This window comes from Periplaneta americana, chromosome 16 (assembly GCF_040183065.1).
Source record: "Periplaneta americana isolate PAMFEO1 chromosome 16, P.americana_PAMFEO1_priV1, whole genome shotgun sequence".
Taxonomy (NCBI): Eukaryota; Metazoa; Arthropoda; class Insecta; order Blattodea; family Blattidae; genus Periplaneta; species Periplaneta americana.
The window spans coordinates 78,896,878-78,923,726 of record NC_091132.1 but is presented as its reverse complement, the minus strand read 5'-3'; the positions used below and the strand labels follow the sequence as shown (position 1 = coordinate 78,923,726).

The 26,849-nt window shown below is 35.0% G+C and overlaps 1 protein-coding gene across 1 annotated transcript; it reads left to right on the top strand.

Annotated features, from left to right (window-relative positions):
- Nucleotides 1–934: 934 nt before the first annotated feature.
- On the top strand, nt 935–26,103 carry TpnC25D (Troponin C at 25D). Its single transcript, XM_069849666.1, has 6 exons — nt 935–1,173; nt 16,752–16,776; nt 17,938–18,081; nt 21,806–21,925; nt 23,778–23,909; nt 25,754–26,103. Exons 1-6 carry the CDS (start codon nt 1,171–1,173, stop codon nt 25,780–25,782), a joined length of 453 nt encoding a protein of 150 aa, XP_069705767.1. The 5' UTR covers nt 935–1,170; the 3' UTR covers nt 25,783–26,103.
- Nucleotides 26,104–26,849: the final 746 nt, after the last annotated feature.

The following is a 26,849-nucleotide window of genomic DNA, read 5'->3' as shown; positions in this document are numbered from 1 at the left end:
TCAAAAAGTATCCAACATTCTGTGATTAAATTTTTGTGTGTATTTATGCATGTCATATCTACAATATGATGCAAAATCACTTCTCTACCTTTGATAGACTGTTTGATAAAAAAATAAAATCCTTTAAAAAATGGTCAAATATCTAACACAAAATAAAAAAGAATATTGTTTATTAAGGAATGTAATTGAAAGAGCATGAAAATGTTAACAAGTTTATGATTTATGAGGGAGACGCTTCATCACTGCACAGTGAACTTTTAGTTTTGAAAAAAAAGTATTGTTTTTTAATCGTAAAAATATTTTTTTCATATTTTTTCATATAACAGAAGGATAGTGTTTTACACATTAATTTTCATTATTGTACAGACTACAGTAATGAAGGAAAAAATGTGGAATATTTCCAAAAAATTACTGCTGTAAGTTGTATCTAATCCTTTAATTCAACAATAAGATACACAGCATTTTCAGGACTCCTCGGTTAACATGACACAAGACCGTGGCTTAGGATAGCACAAGAAAATGAAATATGAGAGGCATGTATCCTATATCAACCAAAGAAAGAGAATTATGTACTTCTCTGGCGGTAATAGAACCCATTCCCACTCGATTTGTAGTTCGATACACTATTTTATATGTCTGTATTATATGATTTTATTAAAATCTTGTATTTTAACGAAGAAATAAAATAAATATATTTTACATCGTTTCATACTGAGATAAAGCGTTAGGAAAGGCAAAATGATGGCGTTAATTTTATTTTCTTGCAATTCTGAGGACAATGAGGTCACGGCCGTCCTGATCCAGTTACTCTGCTTACAAATATTATACCGCGGAACCCTCACGTCGGGGCGCCTTGCTGTAGCCTCTCCAGAGGGAAGGTGTTCGTAATGGACTCGTCAGGACGTAAGACTTCTCTTTTCGATCTATTTTTATTGGCTGTTCCATTTTTCCTCCCCTTCTTTCTTTCCTTCCTTCATCCCTGTTCGCGCATAGCCGATGATCCAGCGAAAATAATAACTGGGGCCAGACTAAAAGGAAAACACTTTGTAGCCCGTTGATAGGAGGTGAGTTCCTGTGGGAGGTATAAAGTGACACGAGCAGCGGCGGGTGATCTCGGTGTCACGCGCGTCTCTGTCCGCATCTGCTGCGTAGCCCTGCACAACCGCCACCATGGTGAGTACCGACATAGTGTTTGCGAAGTGTGCGGGACACTACCTATTCTTTTACCGTACAAGTGATAAATTGTAGTGGCTTCTTCTGTTATTCTTTAAATACCGACCTAGCTTTTCTAACGTATGTGGATATTTTAATGTTTACAAGAGTTCACTTAATACAATTTTTCCATCATGAGTGACTTTCTGCATTTTTTCCTCTTCTTGAGAGTCATTAGCGCACAGTGGACTATTATGGTCAGAGTGTATGTTTTAATAGGTATTAATCTCAACTAGAAGACAATTCAAAATCGCAGTAATTTAATCATTCTAATTACCATTAACTTCAGATAATATATACTTTATTACTCTGGGATGACGTGGAAACAATATAAAAGAATTCATTTAATTTATGAGAAATATTAACACCGATTTTAATAGGGAACGGAATTGAATTTTGGATGAAAATTTTTAATTTTACTTTATTATATATTTTTTTTGTTTTCTCATTATATTATTTGATTTTTCCTCTTTAAAATGGTATATCATAAATGGCTATAATCAAATTGGTTCTATTTTAATTTTTCGATTTTCTGAGAAGGCTTATGCAAATCATAATTTTAACATTCATTCCTTATAAATTTACGGATTTTGGGCGGAAAATTACATACTTTTTTATTTTCCGAATTTATTGTTTTATTTTTTATTTTTAAAATGGTATATCACATATATTTTAACCCCTTCAGGCCTGATGTACATTATAGTGTACATTGTTTCTTTTTTGGAATGTCTGCGATACTTTTAAATATTTTGAAAAATTCAATGTGATAGAAATGGAGAATATTATTTTTGAAACATTTCTATACCTGAATTAAAAATAAAATTTAAAAATTTTTGGGCCCGACAGGTCAACATTTTCCCCAAATTTTGATTTGCTGTGAAGACTTGATTTGGGAATTTTGGATTCCCAGAATGATTATGTGACCAGTTTTTGTTTCAGTTTTCTTTTAATGTAAATTGATGTCTGAAGGGGTTAAAATAACATCCACGTTAAATTTTCGCTTTCCCGAGGAAGGGGCGTGGCATATGTATGTCTTATTTTAATGATTATTTTCCGTAAGTTTAGTTTTTCCATTCAAAAAACGAACTTTTTCTCAGCTTCTTTTTAATCTAGAAAGCTAAAATTTTCAGGAATTGTTTATTTGAATGTTTTACATGCACTGAAACAGTGTTTTTTAAATTTGTTAAATTTTGGAGATGTTAACAGAGAGTAACGTATTGAAAATCGTTGAAAAATTAAATAATGACAAATTATTTCTCGGTAAAGAAATAAATTGAAGTAAAACTACTATTTGAGCTTAAAGTCAAATTACGTGTTTGTAAACTATAAAGAAATCAGCTGTCTGCAACAGACTTTTAGAAAAAGTTCCTTATGTAAGACATAATTTAACATTGTCAAGACAGACAATTCCCTGTTCCCTTAATTGTTTAATATTATTTGATAATTTTACATCAGAACTCGGAAGTTAAAAACTGAGATAAAGCATAAAGGCTGGAGTGAAGAATGGGTAGAACGGAGAAAAATTATCTCCAGCACCGGGACTCGAACCTGGATTTTCAGCTCTACGTGGTGACGCTTTATCCACTAAGCCACACCGTATTCTAGTTCCGATGCCGGATTGAATCCTTTTCAGTTTAAGTATGATAAAGCTTAAGTAATCACTTCGTGATTCAAAACGGCGCATTATTCGTCGGACCCCGGCCACTTAGTCACTCGTAATGAGTGCATCTCTGTACATAGTGTTGAACATTATGCCACTGTCACATATTCTGTGACGTAGTATATGAGGGTAGGCCACCAAAGAGAGAACTTAAACTGAGAAGGGTTCAATCCGGCATTGGAACTAGAATCCGGTGTGGCTTAGTGGATAAAGCGTCAGCACGTAGATTTGAAAACCCGGTTCGAGTTCCGGTTCCAGAGAGAATTTTTTTCTCCGTTCTACCCATTCTTCACCATATGGTAATGCAGAATTCCTGCACGGAAATATCAAATGTACTTCGGTACATCATAGTAATACAAGGGATGTAGTTAATAAAAAATATGTGCACCTTTTCATACCACATGATATTTGTTTACATTACTATATTCAACTGGAACTATTCTACCTACATTTTTCGGTTTCAGATTTTATTAACCATTGATATACAGTACAGTAGTTTAGGAATAATTCTTGGGCATGGGTTCGAATTCTGTTTTTACTATTTATCTAGTGTGGGTTTTTCTGAGGTTTTCTCCGTCTGTAAGGAGAATGTCAGGTAATCTCACGGTGAATCTTAGGTCTCATCTCGTCTAAATGTCAAATCACTATCAAAAATTCCACAGCAGCTGATTCAGAGTCATTAAAGTGCCGATAAAACTTTCATTTATATTTAATCTACACATATTCCTAGGAAATATTATACTAAAGTTGTATTTCAGATATGAAAATAAAATAATCTTATTTACCTTTCTAATCAATTAACTATCAGCTCTATTTAGCAAACGTACCTAAATGTTTAGTAATGAATCTGAAAATTGAGGTTAATATTACAACTTCACATTATTTTTCAACAGTTTCTTCACTGTATTAAAAATATTCTTAAGTGGAATTTTAAGTTTTGAAATATCTATACATTATTACAACGTCATTGCTTCTTTTAGAAGCTGATCGAAGAAGTGAGATTGTCATTATTAAAAGGAAAATTTTGTAACCATTAAAGTTCGTAATACTGGAAAGATTTTAATACTTGATTTCGACTGAATTTTATTCATATTGAGAATTCAATGATTTTGAATGAGTGTAAGAGTTATGTAAAAATAATGTTATGGAAAATTCTAATACTAAACAAAAGCATATTAAATTTTAAGAATAAATCTTTGTATTTGGCATTTGTTTATTTTTTGTAAAATTTTCATTAAGAAGTAAATATGTGATAAAACTGAATTAGACTTAAATAATAACTAATCCTGGTGTGAGAAATAAATGAAATATGGTTGAATAAAAACGAAAAGAATTTTAAATATTTAAAACGTTTATGGTGATAGGGACTGAGGCTTCTTTTAAAAATCTAAAATTACGTTTTTCCAAGAATTTTTAAGAATCGTCCAAAATTAAAAAGTTATATGTTTTACAGTAGAAAAAAAGCGTCAGGAAATACTAGAGAGCCTAAAGTCTAAACAAAAATCATACAAAGAATGAGACGCGGAACTAGGAATTGAACCAAATCTCCTGAGTTCTTAAGTCTTTTATACTCTATTTCGAAGTGAATGGTGGGATGAATGTTATCAAATTATTGTATACTAAAATACAGTTCACAGAGGAAGGTTGATTAATATGCGAAATAAAAAAACAGTACGATCTAAGTTAAAGGTAAATATAGATTTAATCGTTTAAACATTAGCTTAAACTTCTATTCATATTTATATTTCTATAATAATATTTTGTATAGCTGGGAGTAAAATATCTCAATGTACTTTGAATATGTGCGGAGATCTGCGAAACACGGAACCAGGTGAAACGGATCTACTCCCACACATAGATTGCTTTTTATATCTGAATCTCTTACAAGTCAAAATTCCCTCGAGCAGTTACGTAGTTTACCGAAGTTTTTGTAAGCATGAAATAACTTAATTAAAAATACAGACTAATATAAACATTAGAGATGTAGTCAAAAGTGTTATACTATGAACTACGTAGGAAAAGCATATCGATAGAGACAGAAAGTACACTTTTGTATGGAAGTAAATCTCTACTTTCATTGCTAAGAATTGAACATGGATGTTGTTGATTCTTAATCAACAGTGATATGCAATGGATAGGTAACAGCTGATAAGTAACTATTAAGCAATCAAAATTATTACTTAACTATAAGATGCATTATTAATGCAGCTTTACTTTTTAATATAAAAAAGTACTTAAATTCATTAGATCTATATTACGTTTAAATGGCAAGTGACTAAAATAGAAACCACATAATGCGTTCAACACGAAAACATTAAATTCCTAGTATTATCGCACCTAGATATTTTAGAACTGAAACAATAATCGAGAACAGCATTCGACCACGAGTCGCTTGCGATGCGCGTAAGCACACACCGTTGATGTGCCAGCACGCATTGTTCCTTCTTCGTGCGTGGCGAGGAAGGGAGACAACAAAATATGGCAACGAAAATCAGTCACCGGGATATTGCGGCAACTGCACTTACAAGGACGTGTAGCGGGTAGTCTGCATCATGTTGCTCATGGGATTGCAACGACAGTAAACTGAGTGGGATTTAAATTAATTTTATTGTGTGTCCATTGGGCTTGAGGCGGGTTCTAAACAAGATTAGAGAAGTAGACAGATTGAGCAAATCTAGCTTTCAGGTATAGCTCCCTGCGGAGATGATTTGAATAGTTTCAAGGGAAAAATTGTTCCGGGACCGGGTCCGGAACTTTTGGCTAAGCGCACCAACACTCACAGAGTTTGTGTGCACCGAATGTTGGATGTTTGACGGTTGTCAGCCTACTTTGAGGTATGTGAATATAAAGAGAAAAATTGAATCGGTGTCTGGTAGAGTTCCTGGGTAGACGATTGAATTTAGCTTATTCTTACGCGTATACTGTATCTCTATCACAGAGTAAAAGAAAGGACACATACATACATACATACATACATACATACATACATACATACATACATACATACTCATTCATTTATAGTGTTCTGCCCAAATGCAGGTCTTTCACTGCAAACCCAGCATTCCCCAGTCTCTCCTATTTTGTCTTCCCTTTAGTCTGCCAATATGATCCATATATCTTAATGTCGTCTATCATCTGCTCCTAACTCTTCTCCCGTTCACCATTCCTTCCAGTGCATCCTTCAGTAGGCAGTTTCTTCTCAACCAGTGACCCAGCCAATTCCTTTTCCTGTTCCTGATCAGTTTCAGCATCATTCTTTCTTCACCTACTCTTTCCAATACAGCTTCGTTTCTTATTCTGTTTGTCTAACTCACACGCTCCATCCTTCTCCATATCCACATTTCAAACGATTCTAGTCGTTTCTCTTCACTTGTCCATGTTTCTGCTCCATACAATTCTACACTCCACACAAAGCACTTCAGTAGTCTCTTTCTTAGTTCTTTCTCCACATTTCGGCAGAAGATGCTCCTTTTTCTGTTGGGAGCTTCCTTTGCCATTGCTATTCTCCATTTGACTTCTCGGCAGCATTCATGTTACTGTTTATAATACATCCCAAGTATTTGATATATAAATTCGTTCATTTGCACATAGTGTCCCAAAAACTTCGTATGAATTCCACAAGATCATCTTCCAAACTGAACACTAAAGGAGAAATATTAAAGAAAAAATCTTCAACGTATGTTGTTTCTTACGATATGTGTTTTCGTGTTAGGCAACAGGATATGATAGACGTCAGCCATATTTTTCTTCTACTATAACAAGTGTCATTATTTTCATTCCGATTCATAGCATAAACGCCCAATCTGGAGGACAAGATTTTTAACGACGATTTTCTCTCCTCGAAACTATGATGAATCAATATCAGCAATTGCTGATTTTGTTCCGCCGCAGATATTTTATATCCCTGGTACCCGCCATATCTGATAATTCCCCAATCCGCCAATCGGGAAAACTAGCAATTCCACACGATGTATTGATACAGTCAACTGGGACCATGTACATTCAACAGGAAAGAACCTTTGATGTTTAAGATTCTGAATCCAGACTTCAGTTAGAAATAGCTGAACAAAATATCTGAAAGTATTATTTTTAATACATCCAATAGACGATTCTGGCTTCTATCCGTTATAAAATATGAAAGAGTGAGACTGTGCATAACACTACGTACTGATTTATATTTTTATATCTCCTAAGAACATTAAAAACGAAGCTTACAATTTCGTATATTATTACGATGTACCGAAGTACATCTTTCATTACAATTTCTTGTTATTATGCAATGAAGATATTTATATTACATTCATTTGTAACACTTTCCAGTTGTCGCTTCACGGAAGTGCGGCACAAAATATTCTTTGTTGCACAATATACTCGTGCGTGTCGATTTGAAGTCTCACTAAGAGGAGCTGAAAAGGACTGTTCGCTCACCTATTACACAGCCCGGGCTAAACATGCCATGATTAATGCCTGTTGCGTGGTTTAGATTTTATCTCACACCTATCTCCAGGTTATGAATAATGGAACGTGTATTACAGTAATTTGTTGGTATTTAAACTGTTTTACTCGCCATTTTAACGATTTTGGTCTGTTTTCAAGGTCGAGCGTTAGAAACGTACAACTATATAATATAGAAAGGGCTACTCGTATACAAATTTCATTATTTGAAACTGATTCAAAACATTTTTATTAAAATTATCTTCGTTTACAAATTTCATTATTTGAAACTGATTCAAAACATTTTTATTAAAACTATCTTCGTTTACAAATTTTATTATTTGAAACTGATTCAAAACATTTTTATTAAAATTATCTTCGTTTACAAATTTCATTATTTGAAACTGATTCAAAACATTTTTATTAAAACTATCTTCGTTTACAAATTTTATTATTTGAAACTGATTCAAAACATTTTTATTAAAATTATCTTCGTTTACAAATTTCATTATTTGAAACTGATTCAAAACATTTTTATTAAAATTATCTTCGTTTACAAATTTCATTATTTGAAACTGATTCAAAACATTTTTATTAAAATTATCTTCGTTTACAAATTTCATTATTTGAAACTGATTCAAAACATTTTTATTAAAACTATCTTCGTTTACAAATTTTATTATTTGAAACTGATTCAAAACATTTTTATTAAAATTATCTTCGTTTACAAATTTCATTATTTGAAACTGATTCAAAACATTTTTATTAAAATTATCTTCGTTTACAAATTTCATTATTTGAAACTGATTCAAAACATTTTTATTAAAACTATCTTCGTTTACAAATTTTATTATTTGAAACTGATTCAAAACATTTTTATTAAAATTATCTTCGTTTACAAATTTCATTATTTGAAACTGATTCAAAACATTTTTATTAAAATTATCTTCGTTTACAAATTTTATTATTTGAAACTGATTCAAAACATTTTTATTAAAATTATCTTCGTTTACAAATTGCATTATTTGAAACTGATTCAAAACATTTTTATTAAAATTATCTTCGTTTACAAATTTCATTATTTGAAACTGATTCAAAACATTTTTATTTGCATGACCTTCGTATACAGATTTCATTATTTGAAACTGATTTAAAACATCTTTATTAAAATTATCTTCGTTTACAAATTTCATTATTCGAAACTGATTCAAAACATTTTTATTAGCATGACCTTCGTATACAGATTTCATTATTTGAAACTGATTCAAAACATTTTTATTTGAACGATCTGAACATATCTGTATATGCTTCAAGATTAACCGAGTTTTGATAATAGTCATTTATACGAGAGAGTAAAATAAAATTAGATTTTATCCATGAGTGGAAAGTTTAGCACCCGAGGCAAAGCCTGCTGGTATCTAAATTTCATAACTGGTAGGCATCTAAATTTAAATATATGGAACAGTATATACTAAACCATTAAATAAACAGCAACCAACTCTACTCAACATAAAACATAACAACTTTCCGTATGTACTACTTACAGCAGTAAAAGATATATAAATAATAACAAAGTAAATTTTAGTATAGGCGTATATTCTGAAAACTCTCTCTAAAAACGAACTGAGGCATACGTCAAAATTATCCCCATATTTCCTGCCTATACACACATACAAGATAGCAAAAAATTATAATTTGGAAATCTCTATAAATAAGACCAGAATCATGGCCTTCCAAGGAAAGAACCATATAAGATGCAAAATTGCAATCAATATTGTATATAGAACAAGTAAACACATTCAACTATCATGGCTGCAATCTTTCTTATATAAACTCCAGGGACGTAGACATTAAACTTGCCAAATTTCAGTAACTGTTAAGAACAATCAATCAACTCTATTAAATAAAGTTCGACCAGAAACAATTTTGAAATTCTATAAAGTTATGGCAGTCCCGGCATTATTATATGGATCAGAGACATGGTCATTAACGAAAGGGCAACTTCGAAGAATATAAGCTGCTGAAATGCGATTGCTAAGACCTCTTGCAGGATATACTCTTTACGACCATGAAAGGAACGCTGACATCCGAGCAGAATTGAATATCACCGCCATTACGGATACTATAGAATCTTACCGCAACAACTGGTATGAATATGTATTAAGAATGCCCAACAATAGGTTACCCAAGAGACTATTGGACTATACACCTCATGGAAAACGAGACATCGGAAGACCAAGGAAGAGATGGAAAGATCAACTTTCTTCTGGAAGCGGAACAGGCCAGGAGGCCTAATCCAAGACTGTTATTGATGATGATACACATACAAGTATATATGTGTGGGTGGGGAAGAAAATAACAAAACCCATACTTTGATATGAAATTAAATACTGGTGTGGTTGGAAAATACGAACAATTATGAGTTTAAATATTTCAATTTCTTTAATATATAATGCATAAAAACAATGGTCTATGGGCGTATAAAGAAAATAAAACATTGTTTCTCTGTTTCTCAATATGTGGGGAAAACAATAACAACTGTGGGGTAAACTGAAACATATGCTTTTCCTGTTTATCTATGTCAATAATAGTTCCATGGGTCATAAATTTAAACAAAAATAAGGTTCCACTCTTGCTAGCAACCCTTAAACACTGTTTCTTTGTTTCCCAATATGTAGGGGAAAACAATAACAATGTTTTTCTTTGAAAATGTATAATCTTATTCGAAAACGTATACTGATGAAACAAATTAAATTATAAATGCATAGACCTCTATACAATCACATAATCAATGAAACAGCGAAGAACAAACAATTCACTGATCACAATACATCTGTTATTTTTCCCCACTTTCTGAGAGATATTTTCTTCCCCACCCAGACCCTATATTAGAGTGACGTTATGGCATAAGCTGATACGTACATTTTCCTTATTTTATAGGAGAGCAGTTTTAAAGTTTAATCTTTAAGGAAAAATCAGGGACATATTAGTATTAGTATTGGCTACTGATAGTAGTAGACATACCATGCCTTACCATAATGTTAAAAACAACAGTTGCAACATATTTAGACAATAAAATATATTTGCCGAAATTACGAGTATACATGTCAGTTTCTGCCATAACACCACAGTTGTATTGAAGGAAGTGTGTTATATCTACAGTACTTTCGCCAGAAAACAGATTTCGCTTAGATAAATGGCGTCGGGCTTTTACTATTATAGATCGAATGCGATTGCCGAGGAAATAGGAGTATACATTTTCCCTGGATAGAGCATGGAAAGATTTTATGTTATATAGTATGGACAGCTAACATAGGCTGAAGGGTTAAGGTTACGATCATAGTATACAGCTGACTTCCTTTCAGTGTAGTTCAATTTAATTCATGTCAATGCAGTACGCATTGGAACAACGGATCTTTATTTATGATAGGTTTATTACGAAGGAATCGTACAAGAAGTGTCATGTTATATTTCTACGGAAATATCCTAGTGTTCAAGAGCCACCTGAGGTAATAGCCCATAAAAATAAGTGAGAAAAACCGATTTATTCTTAAATAAAAGAAATCGTGTTCTAACCGAAGAAAAACTCGACGACATATTATTATATTATAGGCCAGTGATGTGCCGTGCACTACAATTTTACGCCTTAGCGCTTTCCCTACGTATAGTAGGTTATTTTACGACGCTGTATCATCATCTTGGTTATTTAGCACCTGAATGAGATGAAGGTGATAATGCCGGTGAAATGGGTCCGGAGTGCAGCACTGAAAGTTACCCAGCGTTTTCTCGTATTGGGTTGAGGGAAAACCCAGGAAAAACCTCGACCAGGTAACTTGCCCCAAGCGGGAATCGAACCCGGGCCACCTGGTTTCGTGGCCAGACGCACTAAACAGGTGTGGACCCCCACGTGTAATCTACATTGTTTTTTTATTTAGACTACGGAATTTATCAATAGGACATTAAAAAGTAGTTTTATTGTTTTATAAGATACCAAATTAACATATAAGTACAAATTTAAACTATACATCTCCACTTTATTTTCACAAGAATGACTAGAATATAGGGCCTATGTGAAATATGATTCCTTTAATAAATATTGTCATTTCCAATAAGCATTTCCGGTATTGTTTATTTTTTACTTGAATTGGGCAGACTCAAGTTTACCAACCTAAGAAGTAGATTACATTTGTTTAAACAGATTACATACCTGTAGTCTATATTCTCTACATGTTGTTTACGTGTAGGCGTAGACTATCGAAGCTAACGTGTAGACGCATGTCACTGCTATGGACTGAAACAGTCTCCCGGGAAACCGTTAAGAATGTTGTCTCAACAGTCAGCTGTATCCAAGACATCAGCTTGGAAAGCGTCGAAATTGTTACAACTAAGGCCGGGTGCACACAGAATGAGACGCGCCGCTCCGCTTTATAAGACAACAATCCTTCATACATTGAACGAATGAAATCACGCGCCTATGTTTCAATTCGATTGATAAAGACGAAATCCAACGTGTCTATCAAAATATGTAAAATGTGAATTAAAGAGAATTGCTGACTGTTTCATCACTTATTAAAATATAAGCTGATAAATTAAATCTGTAATGTAATGAAGAAAACAAATTTTTTAAAATGTTCAGCCAAAAATAATGAACCAGAAAACTTACAGATGGATAATACTATTTTTGAAGGAGTAAAATCCTTTAAATACTTGGGATCAATAGTAAACGACGAAAACAATATCGAGGAAGAAATAAACAATAGAATTGTTACAGCAAATAAAGCATACTTTGCAAATCTCAACCTATTCAAAAGCAAATACGCATCCAAACAAGCGAAATTAAGATTATATTTAACAGTAATAAGACTAATTGTAACATACGCAAGTGAAACTTGGACCCTAACTGAATTGTCAAAGCAAAAGCTCCTGGTTTTTGAAAGGAAAATACTACGAAGGATATTTGGCCCAATGAAAGATGCAAACGATGAGTGGAGAATTAGAAATAATAAAGAGTTAAATATTTTAATACAAAACCAACACATAGTAAACTATATCAAAGCGCAAAGGATGGCATGGTTGGGCCATATCAATTGTATGGACGAAGGTAAAACAGTTAAGAAAATATATAAATGGAACCCCGTCAGTAAAAGAGCAAAAGGAAGACCAAAAAGTAGATGGAAGGAAAACATAACCAACGATTTGAAAACACTGAATGTAAAGAATTGGCCAAATCTTGTTCATAACAGAAAAGAATGGCGTAAATTAATTGAGAAGGTCAAAACTTCGACGACGTTGCAGCACCTACTGAAGAAGAAGAAGAAGAAGAAGAAGAAGAAGAAGAAGAAGAAGAAGAAGAATGTAATGTAATGCAATGTTTATATCGAGAGATTTTATTGTCGAACACTGGAGCGCTGTCACCGCTAAGCGAGCTGTTACTTGCACTGATCACTTTTCGATCGGCGTCGTATTAACTAGAGATCATTTTCACAGGTGCACTTCAGAGATCGACATTGTGGTTATTCTCTGTTCATACGGTAAGGAATTTTGATTTCAGTATTATTGGTTGTAAGAGATAAATTACACGTCGAGAAGTATAATTTAATCAAGTTTATTACTGGGAAAATTATGCAATATGTCTTATTATTTTATTTATCTTATCTGTAACCCTAATGTGACTGAAGCAATTTACTACCGTAAATGCAATTTCATAACCCATGAAGATTTAACCTATTTTTTAACTTTAGTTTTTGTAATTTGTTTAGGGACGTCATTGATGATCTTCAGCATCTTTTTTAATTATCTTCTGGTTGGTTTACAATTATTATTCTTTGATTTCAATTTCTATTGCAAGTAATATCTCATTTTGTTTTCCTCACTAAATTTGCGACTTTAAATTAAAAAAAATAACCGGCAAACATGTTTTTTAATAGGTTAACTTCCTTCAGGTCCCGCGCCGTGGTGTCGTGGTCTAAGATATCCTGCTTAGGAATCGCGTTACGGAAAGCGCGCTGGTTCGAGTCCTTATGGGGGAAGAAATTTTCTCATGAAATTTTGGCCAGTGTATGGGACCGGTGTCCACTCAGCATCGTGATGCACTTGGGGAGCTACGATATATAGCGAAATCTGGCTACGAAAGCCAGCTATAACGGCTGGGGAGATCATCGTGCTAACCACACGATACCTCCATTCTGGTTGGATGATCGTCCACCTCTGCTTCGCCAGGTGAACGTGAGGCCAACAGTCGTCTGGTCGGTTTTGGCCCTTAAAGGACAGTAGTGCCACGGATTATTATAACTTCTTTCAGGTAAAATTCATTTTAAAATACGGTAACTGGTTAACCGTTAGTCGGTTATTTTCGAATAACTTCCCATCCCTAATTTACAATAAGCCTATATGACGAATAAATCTTACAAGTTTTTCCGAAACATTGGTAAGATTTAAGGGGAGGCAGAGGTGAATATTTCAAAATCCACAAAATTTATCCGATTTGTTTGAAATTGATCATGGATACTAAGTATGTTATTAGTAATAGATATACCAAGTTTCAACTTTCTAAGTACAATAGTTCTGTAAATATTAATTATTTTATAAAACTTTATATCGTTTGATATAAAATGCTCCATGCACCATACTGTAAGAAATTTTCAATATTTCTTTTTATTTATATGTTCAGAGAAGGTATATAAAAATGATAAGTATTAGTTTATTATGGGAATTATATAGTAATGCAGTTATCTTGGTTTTAATTTCATACTTTTAAGGGCACAAAATCAAAAACTAACATCGGAATATCAAAATAAAGATAATAAAAATGGAAAAAACCAAATTTTCACTTTTTCTTCAGTTTTGTTCGAAAATTTCACCTCTGCCTCCCCTTAAGTATTACATGGCTATAAAACGCAGAGTAATTATTATTCACAGTTCAAACACTGTGAATAATGGATATCTCCTTTAATATATCTAACATGCAAGAGCAGAACACCCTGCGAGAGGGAAGTGGTGACATCTACTGTATACAAAAATTGTGAATGAAGTGTCGGAACTCAGGAGAGTTATTCCATTGTTCCACCAAACTCTCCCGTTAACATTCCTAGGAATATTTTCAAACATTCCATGACAACATGTTTCTTCTTGTTTCCTCAATCTCGATCAATCCACAGTGTCTATTTTATGGTAAATACCCTGTGGAGACAGCGCACCATCGTCAAATAAACAAAAGAAAATAAATACGCGCTGTTCTATAAAACGCAAACCAGTGATACTAAATCTTTGAAGCCCAGACGTCTGTCTGTATGACATGCAGTGCCACATTGCTGTTTATTAAATATGTAAGACGCCTTAATTCGACCACAATCTCGAAACCTGAGGCTGTGGAAGAGATAAATATAGAAGTGTGCCAGCATCATCACATCCGCACATAAATATTAGTCCATCTCGCGGAGGAGAGCAGAGTTATTTCCTGCCGACGCTCTCTTGTTTTGATAATCCACTGCAACATGCAACCAGGGGTGCCCAGATTTATATTCCCAATGATTTTGGAACACATGACAAACATGTTAAGTTAGGCACAAGCTTCTTATGTTTTATATAACTTAAGATCGTCTGTAGTTCAGCGTTAGAGAGCTGGTTTCTTATCCAGGCGGCCCGATTCGTTCCCCGCCCGGTCATGACTGAATTTATATAGGACAATGCAGACGTTGCGGAGGACTTTTATAGAGGTACTCCCGTTTCTGTTTCACTCCACTAACAATCTACTTCCCGGTCATTTCATATATCATCTGTAATATCTAAATGTCCCGCGCCGTGGCGTCACGGTCTAAGCCATCCCGCCTAGGACTCGCGTTAGGGAAAGCGCGCTGGTTCGAGTCCTCATGGGGGAAGAAATTTCCTCATGAAATTTCGGCCAGTGTATGGGACCGGTGCCCACCCAGCATCGTGATGCACTTGGGGAGCTACGATAGGTAGCGAAATCCGGTTGCGAATACCAGCTATAAAGGCTGGGGGATCATTGTGCTAACCACACGATACCTCCATTCTGGTTGGATGATCGTCCACCTCTGCTTCAGCATGTGGGCGTGAGGCCAGCATCCGGCTGTTCGGTCTAGGCCCTTCACGAGCTGTAGCGCCACGAATTATTATTATTATTATTATTATTATTATTATTATTATTATTACTATTATTTAAATCTAAATATAGGTTGAATTTAAAGTCTTAAGGGTACAGTAGTATGTGTCTGCAATACTGATAAAGAATTTAAGACTTGAGGTACTCGTCTGGGGATAGGATATGGCTCTGTCAAGGCTTAGGTAGGGTGGTCCTCCAGTCAGTATCGGATTCAAGAATACTACGCAGGCTACCCATTGGATTTGAAAATTACATCGTATATACGCGCAAAATGGACCAATAAATGCCTACGTGCATGGATCCATCACGGGTTAACCCTCGAAAAGCCAAAACATGCCAAGATCATGTGTTCAACACTATTATAGTATATCCACATGTACTTTTAAGTAGAAAGGCAGTGTTCAGGATGGATTTTACTGTTAAATTATCCTGTTGAATTAATGGTCTTATCTTTGCACATGGAATATAATAGGTCTACTGTATCTAAAAGTATTTACCAGTCTTTGAGTTCTCGAATGAGGAGAAAGTAAGAAATTGTTTAAGTTTGAAAGGACAGAAAAGAAACAGCTGTTGTAGCTGTACCTGACGCTTAAGATTAATTTTTGAAGCTACATGTAAGTAGAGTACATTCGAATTCCGCCTAAGATATTAGGCCTAATATGTAATTAATACGATGCGGTGTGTTGCTTAATATGGAGGTCAGACATCGTGTAAACGGCTCCAGGGAAACTTACTTTCTGGACGGCCCTCGTAGATCTGTGAGGTATAGCAGGCCGCCGTCAGACGTATGGTACATGGATTTGATGGCTGTAGAGAAATGCGTGGCGTGGCTTATCCGGACAGTACAATCTGCACGCAACTCATTTTACCGCGGGTGCACAAAACGCCTATTTGAACTAAAGTGCTGAGAAATATTCCATATCCCGTCCACTAAGCACCTCCGTATCTCTATTGCTGTTGAACAACTTCAGATTCTTAACCAGCATTAGTTAGGCTAATCACATATAGTAGGACGCATGTTAATGTGGTTAGTAAGGCATCTCATTGCCTAAAATAACAGGAAATAAACACACTTTAACATGCAAATCCAGATTCCAGTAATTGGAGGTAAATCTTTACTTCTATGCAGGAAACATAATCCAGATATGTTGTGTAAGCAGCCAGATGAGGAAGAACTGTTGTATATAATAAATTTTTTCCTGTGTTTCTAATTTTAAATACATATTCATTTAAACAAAGTATGACATTATATAATGTCTTGAAACAGTGTGCTGTACTACATATCATTTCTAGTATCTAATAGTTTTCTCCTTTATTTTTCAGGAAGATGATGACCAGAAAATGCAAAGTGAGTACTTAAGGCAATCAGGCTTGAAACATTTCTCTTTTGGTCTTAATGGATAAAGTAAAAATAAAATTTATTTACAAACACATTTGAAAGCATAAAACGTTCCTACATAAACTTCCTGCATGTTTTTAATACATTCAGTACGTAGTGCATGAAGGGAAACAAATTTCTTCTCTCTCTCTCTCTCTCTCTCTCTCTCTCTCTCTTTTAATGGTGTATGTTTAGGAGCCTTCAATTTAACCAATGCATCCTCCGTGCTTGAATAATCCATGGCTACTCTCTTTAATTATTCATGATATGTTCTGAACTTGGAGGAACAACACATACGTCACATCCGCGGAAGCTATACTGACAACTAAATAATCACACTGGACTGCACGTTTTGCAGATGACATATGTATTATTGCTTACATTTTAACAATTAATCTAAAATATATTATTCACTTTGATGTTCATAAGACTACATATTTGGGACTACAGGATTATAATAGATCTACGGCACGATTAAAATTACAACATAAACTGCAAAAGCTAGGATAAACATACCACACAGACAATATTTTACAAATACCATGAATTTTGTCGACGATCGAACCCTGAAAGTAATGATGAGAAGTTAACTAACCTACTATTGGAGAGTAGTTGGTGATATTAAAATTTATTCTAATAAATAACAGTATACAGAGAAATTCAACACATTAAAATGTTTTGTTTCTAATTGTTAATAGAATAGTTACCATTAGAGACATTAAACTAAATAGTTCTGTTATATAACAAGTTAAGATTATGGAGAAACGATAATTATCATGTTCAGATTTTGTGGTCAAGTGAAAAAATGCACATCTCCACTAAGCGAAATAAAATTAAGAATTCAACACTATGGCGATAGATAGCAGCACGAAATTGTCATACTTTTAATTCCTCGCTTTATTTTGCTTGATTTATCACATAGGTGATAGCTACAAATATATATAAAAATGAGGGTTATCATCGGTTTTTTCCTCTTTCAGTATTTTACAAACATTTGCAACTTGTGTTGCAAGACAATACAAGACAAGACAATAAAACCAATTACTCATCCAATACAATACAGAATTTAAGGTTATGTAAAAACAACAATTTTAAGATATTTGTTTTTTTTTTTTTTTTTCATGCCAACAGTCATGCGCAAGGCTTTCCAGATGTTTGACACAGCCAAGAGCGGCTTCATAGAGACCCTCAAGATCAGCACCATTCTCAACACCATGGGCCAACTGTTTGATGACGCCGAGCTCCAAACACTCATCGAGGAGACAGATCCCGAAGGTGAGAACCACAACAACTAGTATAGAAGGAAATGTATTCGATTGCAATATGTAATTACGTAACTATAGGCCTATAATAGACCATGACAAGTAACTTCCTTTGAAAACGAAATAAAGTCATATTTTATGACACGAACTGGGTCCGGCAGAATGGTCTCCCCGATTTGAATTGGCCACCATAAAGATTTGTTGAAGTTGCGCGTGAGTGGTATATATCTTTAAGCAGCACAAGCCATGCCATTCCAGTTACCATCATCGACAGGTGAACATCGTGCATTTTGTTGTTGAGCGTTTTACAAATGATGGCTGTGATTGCATTGCTGTGGCAATTTCGTACCCATTTCAGAATAGGTCGACACGAAAAAAATTCCTGATAAGAAAACCCTATTGATATGGGGAAAAAATGTCAGACAAAAGGTTCATCTTTCAAACAAAAGTCGTCCCGTAGGTGTCGCAACGTTCGGGCTCCCGAGAATATCGCAGCAGTGAGATATGCTGTTACCATATCTCCACTACGTTCAGCCATTGAACATATTCTGGTATTGGGAATAATCTGATCGGAGTGTCAGACGAATCTTACACCTAGACCTCAAGTTCCATTCCTACAAAGTTGTAATGGTTCAGGAACTTCGGCAACGTGACTCTCTCAACCGCCAAGATGCTTGCAGACCATATTGGAAAATGTTCCAGGCGATGCTGTTGTGCTCAGTAATAACTAAGCTCATTTTCATTTGTCGGGCTGCGTCAACGAAGAAAACATTCCATATTGGTCCCCCACAAACCCAAGAGAAATGCATCAGCGATCTCTCCACAGCGAGCGTGTTACTGTTTGGTGTGCTTTTGGACAATTTGGAATAACAGAGTCATGCTTTTTTGAGGAAGAAGGGCGTACAGTCACTGTTTGAGGAGTGTATAGCTCGTAAGGGCAAGCATTTGGATGATATTATCTTTAAACCAAAGTGATGTCAAAATGACAAACATTCTTCTGTAAGATAGTAAAATAAAATTTTGAATAGGATCTATGTTGCTCTTGTTATTCATGTTTCTAATCGGGGAGATCATTCTGCCGAACCCTATACAATAAATTGTCCTTGAGTAATAGGTCTCTCATTCAAGTATTTGTACTCCAATAGTCTCCTGTTTCAAGGAGATACATTTCTACCGAACAATACCTCGATCGGGACTTCGAATGTCTCTGTGTGACAATAAGGCCATAATTATATAGACCTTTTACTGAGAACGTAAGAAACAAAGTAGGAAATGGGAAGGCACTTACAATAAGTAAAGGATCTGTAGAGTGTATTAGGACCTGATTAGAGAGTGGATTCCCGAAATAAGGAACTGTAAAATACTAGATTATTTAAAATTCATCACCATATATAAATCGAAGCACACAGATGACAAATAAACATTCAGATATGCAGGAAGTCAACAGACAGACAGAAAACCTGTATCTGATAGTGACCTAAGTCTTATATATTAAGGAAAAGGGCCATCTGCCTTATAGCCCCACAAGCGATCCAATTTCAGTGAGACCGTTTTCTGCCGTACACTTTCACACATCTCATAACTCTTCAGAATGTAACAGAAATATGGGGAAAAACTTCACGAACGGATCTTATGTAGAGAAGAAAAGCAGGTTATAACTATTATTCACAGTTTTCTGTCTTAGGGTAAGTATTTCACTGCCAACCCAGAATTCTCCAATTACCTATTTTCTGCCTTTCTCTTAGTTTCCGCATAGATTCATATGTCTTAATGTTATCTATCATCTGATGTCTTCTTCTGCTCTGAACTTTTCTTCGTTTCACCATTCCTTCCAGTGCATCCTTCAGTATGCAGTTTCTTCTTAGCCTGTGAACAAGCCAATTTGTTTTCCTCTTGCTAATCAGTTTCAGCATTATTAGTTCTTCATCCAGTATTTCCAGCACAGTTCCATTTCTTATGCCCTCTGTCCATTTCACACGCTCCATTTTTCTCCATATCCATATTTCAAATGATTCCAGTCGTTTTTCTTCTTTTCGTCGTAATATCTATGTTTCTGCCCCATACAGTGCTACACTCCACACAAAGGACTTCATTAGTCTCTTAATTCTTTTTCCAAAGGTCCGCAGAAGATATTTTTTATTAATAGCTTCCTTTACCATTGCTATCCTCCTTTTGACTTCCTGACAGCAGCTCATACTATACTTATAGTAAACCTCAAGTATCAGAAGCTGTCCTTAAGGGAGACTCTAGTGAAAATTGTAACTTTTGTAATTTTTACCGGATTCTAATGAAATTCATACCCCTAAAGGAATGTAATAAATCAATTTTCTGTGCAAAATTTCAGTTCAATTGGACAAACAGTTTCTGAGTTATCAACATTTTAATTATGATATGCTATGGAAATTCAAAATACTCTACGTCAATCACATTTTCAGTATAGGCCGTAATTTTTTTCCCTACTTTATTATACACTTATTAATAATTCCAAGTTGTCATTTCAACTTTCAATCACTTTATGTTGAAATAAAAAAATTATTATGTGCTGTCCATTCCGCTGAAAATTTTGTATATTTTGATATTTAACAACCATTAACGGGAGTATTTTTAATTTTACATAAAGAGTGCAAACTACAGTTTTTTAAGCAGCTTTCGAAGTGTGTGTCTTCCAAATTTGAAAACAATCAGATGAAAATTATGTGTCACAGATCATTTTGAATGTGTAATAATGTAGTTTTGAGATATAGGCAATTTTTAAAAATAAGACGTGCATATAATGAACTTACATATCTAGAACAGCCCAGCACCATATGTTTGGCCTTCCCTTTCCTTTTCTTTCTTTTCTGTTGCACTTTTATTCAACTTTCTAGTTCGTCGTGCCCTTTTTTGTTTCTCTGCCCTTTTTCATTCACTCATATGAGTACGCTTTCTGTCTTGCCTAGTCAGAATATTCTTTGCTATCTCTGTCAATTTCTCCTCCCCAATTGTTATTTTTACAAGTTGACTTTGCAGGCATCCCATATTAAATTCAGCAACTGCATTTGCCACTGCAATGTTAATTTTGATTTTTTAGACAAATGTGCCTTCAGGACATTTTCTCCATATAAGAGAATGGACACTCTCATTCGCATTCTGGGGGAACTCTAGTATCTTTCGCTACACTTATTTCGCTTTCAACTCACATAGGACGGGATGGGATGGGATGGGATGGGATGGGATGGGATGGGATGGGATGGGATGGGATGGGATGGGATGGGATGGGATGGGATGGGATGGGATGGAAGGATAATATTAAATTGGATTTGAGGGAGGTGGGATATCATACGAGGGACTAAATTAATCTTGCTCAGGATAGGAACCGATGGTGAACTTATTAAGGGCGACAATGAACCTCCGGGTTCTCTAAATCCATTTGTAAGTAGCTAAGTAAGAAACATTGTTCACTTGTTTGAACTTCTATATTTTAAGATTTGTTTCCATATCAATCTATCCCCGGTTATTCTAGACCATTTAGTACCTGTCACCGTTCTAAATTCCACAGAACATCTGTGTGTTGCGGCATCCCTTGTTTCTTTTCCCTAACCTCGTGTCCCATACAATTGTGGAATATCCTCCCCAGCGCCATTACAGGATATTAATTACTAAGAGACGTTGGTGTGTTGATTCTTAAGGTTACGTAAATGTATTTAACATTTGCATTCTTTGTGTTAATTTGCACTAAAACCAAGTTTATTTTGTAGGAACGGGCAAGGTGAACTTTGACGGATTCTGTCGCATCGCGGCGCACTTCCTAGAGGAAGAGGATGCGGAAGCTATGCAAGAGGAGCTCAAAGAGGCTTTCCGTCTCTACGACCGAGAAGGTGGGAAGTGTGTGCGCATTGTTACGTGACTTGTGAAGCTAAACCTCCGTAAAGCATTACATGTACGAAAGTTAAGGAATAACTTAAACGGAATCCATTATTAATAAAAGTCGCAATCGTAAATTATCTTGGCAACTTGTTTAACTATATACGAAGATATTATGAACTGGAAGGTCAATATTGAAGCTAGAGTAAAATTTTCCGCTGTGATTCATATGGCGCTGCATCTGGCTACGAACTCAGTAGTAGTTTCGATTCCCGATTAAGAAGTGAACATTTATTTCCCATCCATATGGACCGATTGTTTATCACTTTTCCCTATCTATTCTCTGTTATTCGGAGTGCCTTGTACCATGTTAACCACATGACAGTTAAGCTCGTTCGTTTTCCGTTTCAAATAAATTATCAATTGAATGTTGCAGGATGATAATAACAGTAATGGTTAAATCAATATAAAAAAGCAGGAGATAAATCTCCACTTATATGTCGGAAATTAAATAGAGACCTGCTAGATTTATATCGCGAAATGGTGTAATTTGGAATAAGAAAGGATGGCATAATAATAGTAATAAAATAATAACATTAATAATAATAATAAAATAATAATAATAATAATAATAATGATAATAATAGCAGTAAGGAAATTAGTTACTTCAGTAGGAAATGGCTCACCTGTTGAATATTCTGTAATATTATGAAGCCGCTCAGAAAATGTTTTTGATTTGGATAGTATCAGTTAGTGTTATTTATAAGTATAACCAAATCCACCGTTTCTAGCGTGTGAAAAAAGTAATGGGAACGTTGAGAGTGAGTATCTTATCTTTGCCAAAGTCTGTGGGCGTGAAAGCTGACCACTACTATGATTGACAAATTGCTGGCGTCACATCTGTTTAGGATGTGGTACCACTCTCAGCCTAAGTGGCAACATGCCACTGACTGGACAGTATACTCAAGGACACATGCCAGAAACTCATAGTGCAAGTGTCTTGTCTCTGACCAAGGCTTTCTCTAGTAGAGTAGCAGTCAGTCTTGGGTAGTACCGTTCTCAGCTGCACTAGCAACAAGTGCTCACTTACTGGCTTTTCACTCAAGGACACGCGCCAGAAACGTTGGGATGTGAGAATAATGAAATATAATCTAATCAATACTCGCTGAATTTGGTTAATAAAAGCACACAATTTCATTCATGAGTTTCACATTTCTCTTAGAAGACCTGAAGATTTCTTCACGAGAAATATGAAGGTCTGAAAATACACTGAGTAAACTTGAATATTTTTAAAGAATTTTAAAAGAAAATGATAATAGCTATTAAAGTACATTTACAAAATGTGTCGAAAGTAATTAAATGAAAAAGTAGAAATGGAATATGAATTCTCGATTTAAATCGAATATTTAGTTGTCAGAAGAACCGCTTGGTGGAGCTAATTGTTTTATACTGTTACACTATCTTTAATCAGTACATCCAACAGAACTCAGATACACAATAAGCAAGTAATTTTCTTCTTTTTCTTTCTAATACAATAGAGTACATTTCATCTAAATACAGAGAGGTTAAAAAATCTGAATTCACTTTAATGAGTAATAATAATTCTAACTTATCGAATTGGACCAAATTGTAACGTTTGGTACTCGCATTCGAGAGGTCCCGGGTTCAAACCCCGTTAGCGGCCAAACTGACTGCGGTTTTTCATTCCATCGGAATGCACCACTGTTATCGACAGCGCCCTTTGTTTAAGTGAAAGACATAAAGAAATTTTACTAATGTCATCAATAAAGTATAGAACAGATCTCTTTAAATGAACAATCAACATTTGGTAGTATGACGTAAATCTGTAAGAATCATTGTTTGCAGGCAACGGATACATCACTACAGCTACCTTGCGGGAGATTTTGGCAGCTCTGGACGACAAATTGGGACCTGATGACCTAGACGGAATTATCGCTGAAATTGACACTGATGGCTCTGGAACCGTGGACTTCGACGGTAAGAAACATTATTGGCATTCTCACTTCAGCTACAACGCGTCCGAATATTTTAATGACGTGTAATATTTCGAAATTACATTTTAGGATATTGTGTTATGTGCTAGCAAAAAAAAAAAAAAAAAAAAAAAAAAAAATGTATCGGTATTAGGCCTACATAAATTTGAAAATGAGTATACAGTCTCTACTTCCAGCAGAAGTGAAATTACTTGTGCTGTATATATGTAGTAATTTTTTTAAATGTCCGTGTAATAAAAGACGGAAAATTACGATTAAATTTAACACTATTACACTCAATATCGTACTCTTCAGAATTGAAAACCGAAAGAAATGTTTTATGACAGCTAAAATAAGATATGGAAACTGTAGCACACAAAACCACTCATTTATTTCTTAAGAACGGATTTTTGCACACGTACCCAACTTAAAAAAAAGCCTTTTCGTCTAGTAAACTTCATTTATGACATAAGTTTAAACAACAACAACAACAACGTATTACTATTACACCGAAGCCAATAATATTTTGCAACACTGTATGTTATCATCAGTTTCTCTAGCGTAATTTAATTTCATAAATTGGTACTCCGTAGCATTCCTTCTAAACAGTAAGGCATTTCTTTTCTCTAAGGAAATTAATATAGAAATATAAGAGCGTGTATAGAAGGGGCTATGTGGAGCTGTTCGAGAGGGATACAGCGATATGGATCTATTATATTCACCGCCTGCTCGAACGCATCCATGCCTCTGATGGCTATTTATACTGCCTGCTCATTCAATGATCAGACACGTAACATGAATAGAAAAAAATTGTCGCTAGATAGCAGCTCCTAACTGCCAGTGAAGTCGCTTATGGATATAGGTCCTATGTTTATGTTTGTAGTATGTGATTAAAATATTAGGTATTTTGTTCCGCAACTCTAATGGCTTCTTCTTTCTCTTTATTAATCCATTATATTCTTTGCTCTTGAAAGAACAAAAAAACCGGAAAACTTTTTCTATGTGAAACCTTCCTACATTACTAAGTAGAGGTTTCACGAATTTATCCACAATGGTTTCTGACACAAGTTTCTGATAGTTATTATTCCCAACACACGTCAATATGTCAGACTGGTACAAAATAGATAGAATAACATTTTTTTGTTCATAGTTTGGAGCAGACATACTGATGAACATAGTACAGGATGTCTACACCGAAATGCCCTATTTTTATTTTGCTCTTAATACCAAAGAAATAAAGATAAAGAAATTTTATTCACAAATATAAGTCGAATGAGGGATTAAGTTTGTAACAAAAACACCCACTGCCACATTAGCCCCTGCGTTGACACGAAGGATATCTAGGGATGGTACCAATGGCTTCCACAATCCGGACATCGAGGAACATGATCAGAGAAGACTGTTACAAGAGCGACCTATCTGGACATACTGCAGCTGTAAGCCTTTCCAGGTTGTAGTTTCAACAAGATGGTGCTCCACTCCACTGGTTGCTGGATGTGCGGAGCGCATTCCCAGGCGTTGGATAGGACGAGATGGACCCCTGAATTGGACTCCACGTTCTCCTGACATCACGCCGCTGGATTTATTTATTTTTAGTGCTATATGAAGGACAGAGTGTACACTACTAAAGTGCGAGAATTTCGAGACTTCGTTGCTCGAATTGTGGAAGCCATTGGTATCATCTCTCCGAGCATGTTGATGTATTTGTGTAAGAAGATTGAATGCCATATTTCATTAAATTCTGTTGAAAAGAAGTTAATATAAGCTCATTAGTTTTATTAAGAAATTTTAAATCTTCAAACTTACCTTATGTTGCTGGTATCTGTAGTTATTGTTGTCTTTCCGCAGAGTTCATGGAGATGATGACTGGAGAGTGAATAAATTCGTCGCCATATTGCTTCGTTACGTCAATCCGCTGTTTAGAAGACCAACACATCAACACCCGTGCTTACTGGATTCCATTTTCTTTGTGTCATTTTTTCAAGTACAAAATTTCTCTACAGCGATCGGTGCAACATTTGTCGTCAGAAAGCACATGCACACAAGGACGACAACATAGCAAGCAGCTGAGGAGAACAAAATGAAATAAATCACAAAAAACGGAAATATGTACGCTTAAACATAAATCTGTTAATAATACATACGTGTATGTATATTACATGCACAAATAAAAGTAAATTGTTAATACTGTATGAAAATTGTGTTTTATTTTAGTGCATATATCTACCAATTGTATTCTACAAGGAAATAAAATTAAATATTTAAAGAAATTATCTGATTGCGTGAGATAACAACGTAGCACATAGGAGAATTTTTTCATTGGGTTATTTTACGACGCTGTATCAACATCTAGGTTATTTAGCGTCTGAATGAAATGCAGGTGATAATGCCGGTGAAATGAGTCCGGGGTCCAGCACTGAAAGTTACCCAGCATTTGCTCGTATTGGTTTGAGGGAAAACCCCGGAAAAAACCTCAACCAGGTAACTTGCCCCGACCGAGATTCGAACCCGGGCCATCTGGTTTCGCGACCAGACGCGCTGATCGTTACTCCACAGGTGTGGACCACATAGGAGGAATTCAATAGATTTCATTGTATTAATTTATGTTACTATAAGATTTAGGATCAACTTTCAAGTAACAGTTTTGATAAGAGTAATTTATTATTCAAACAACATGGATATACTGGGTGAACAGTATAGAGCAGAACAGGTTTCACGGCCTCACGCAGCCTAGACTCCCTCCCTCCGCGCGCATAGCCGGCCGGCCGGCCGTGAAACCTGTTCTGCTCTATACTGTTCACCCAGTACATTTAAGTAAATTATACAATTTAAATTTAGCTGTACTACGTTGTGCTCTCCATTATATTCAACGACTGGAATGTAAATAATGACCCTTTCTTTGATAGTATGTGAGCAAATTATACAATAAATACTATAAAGTATT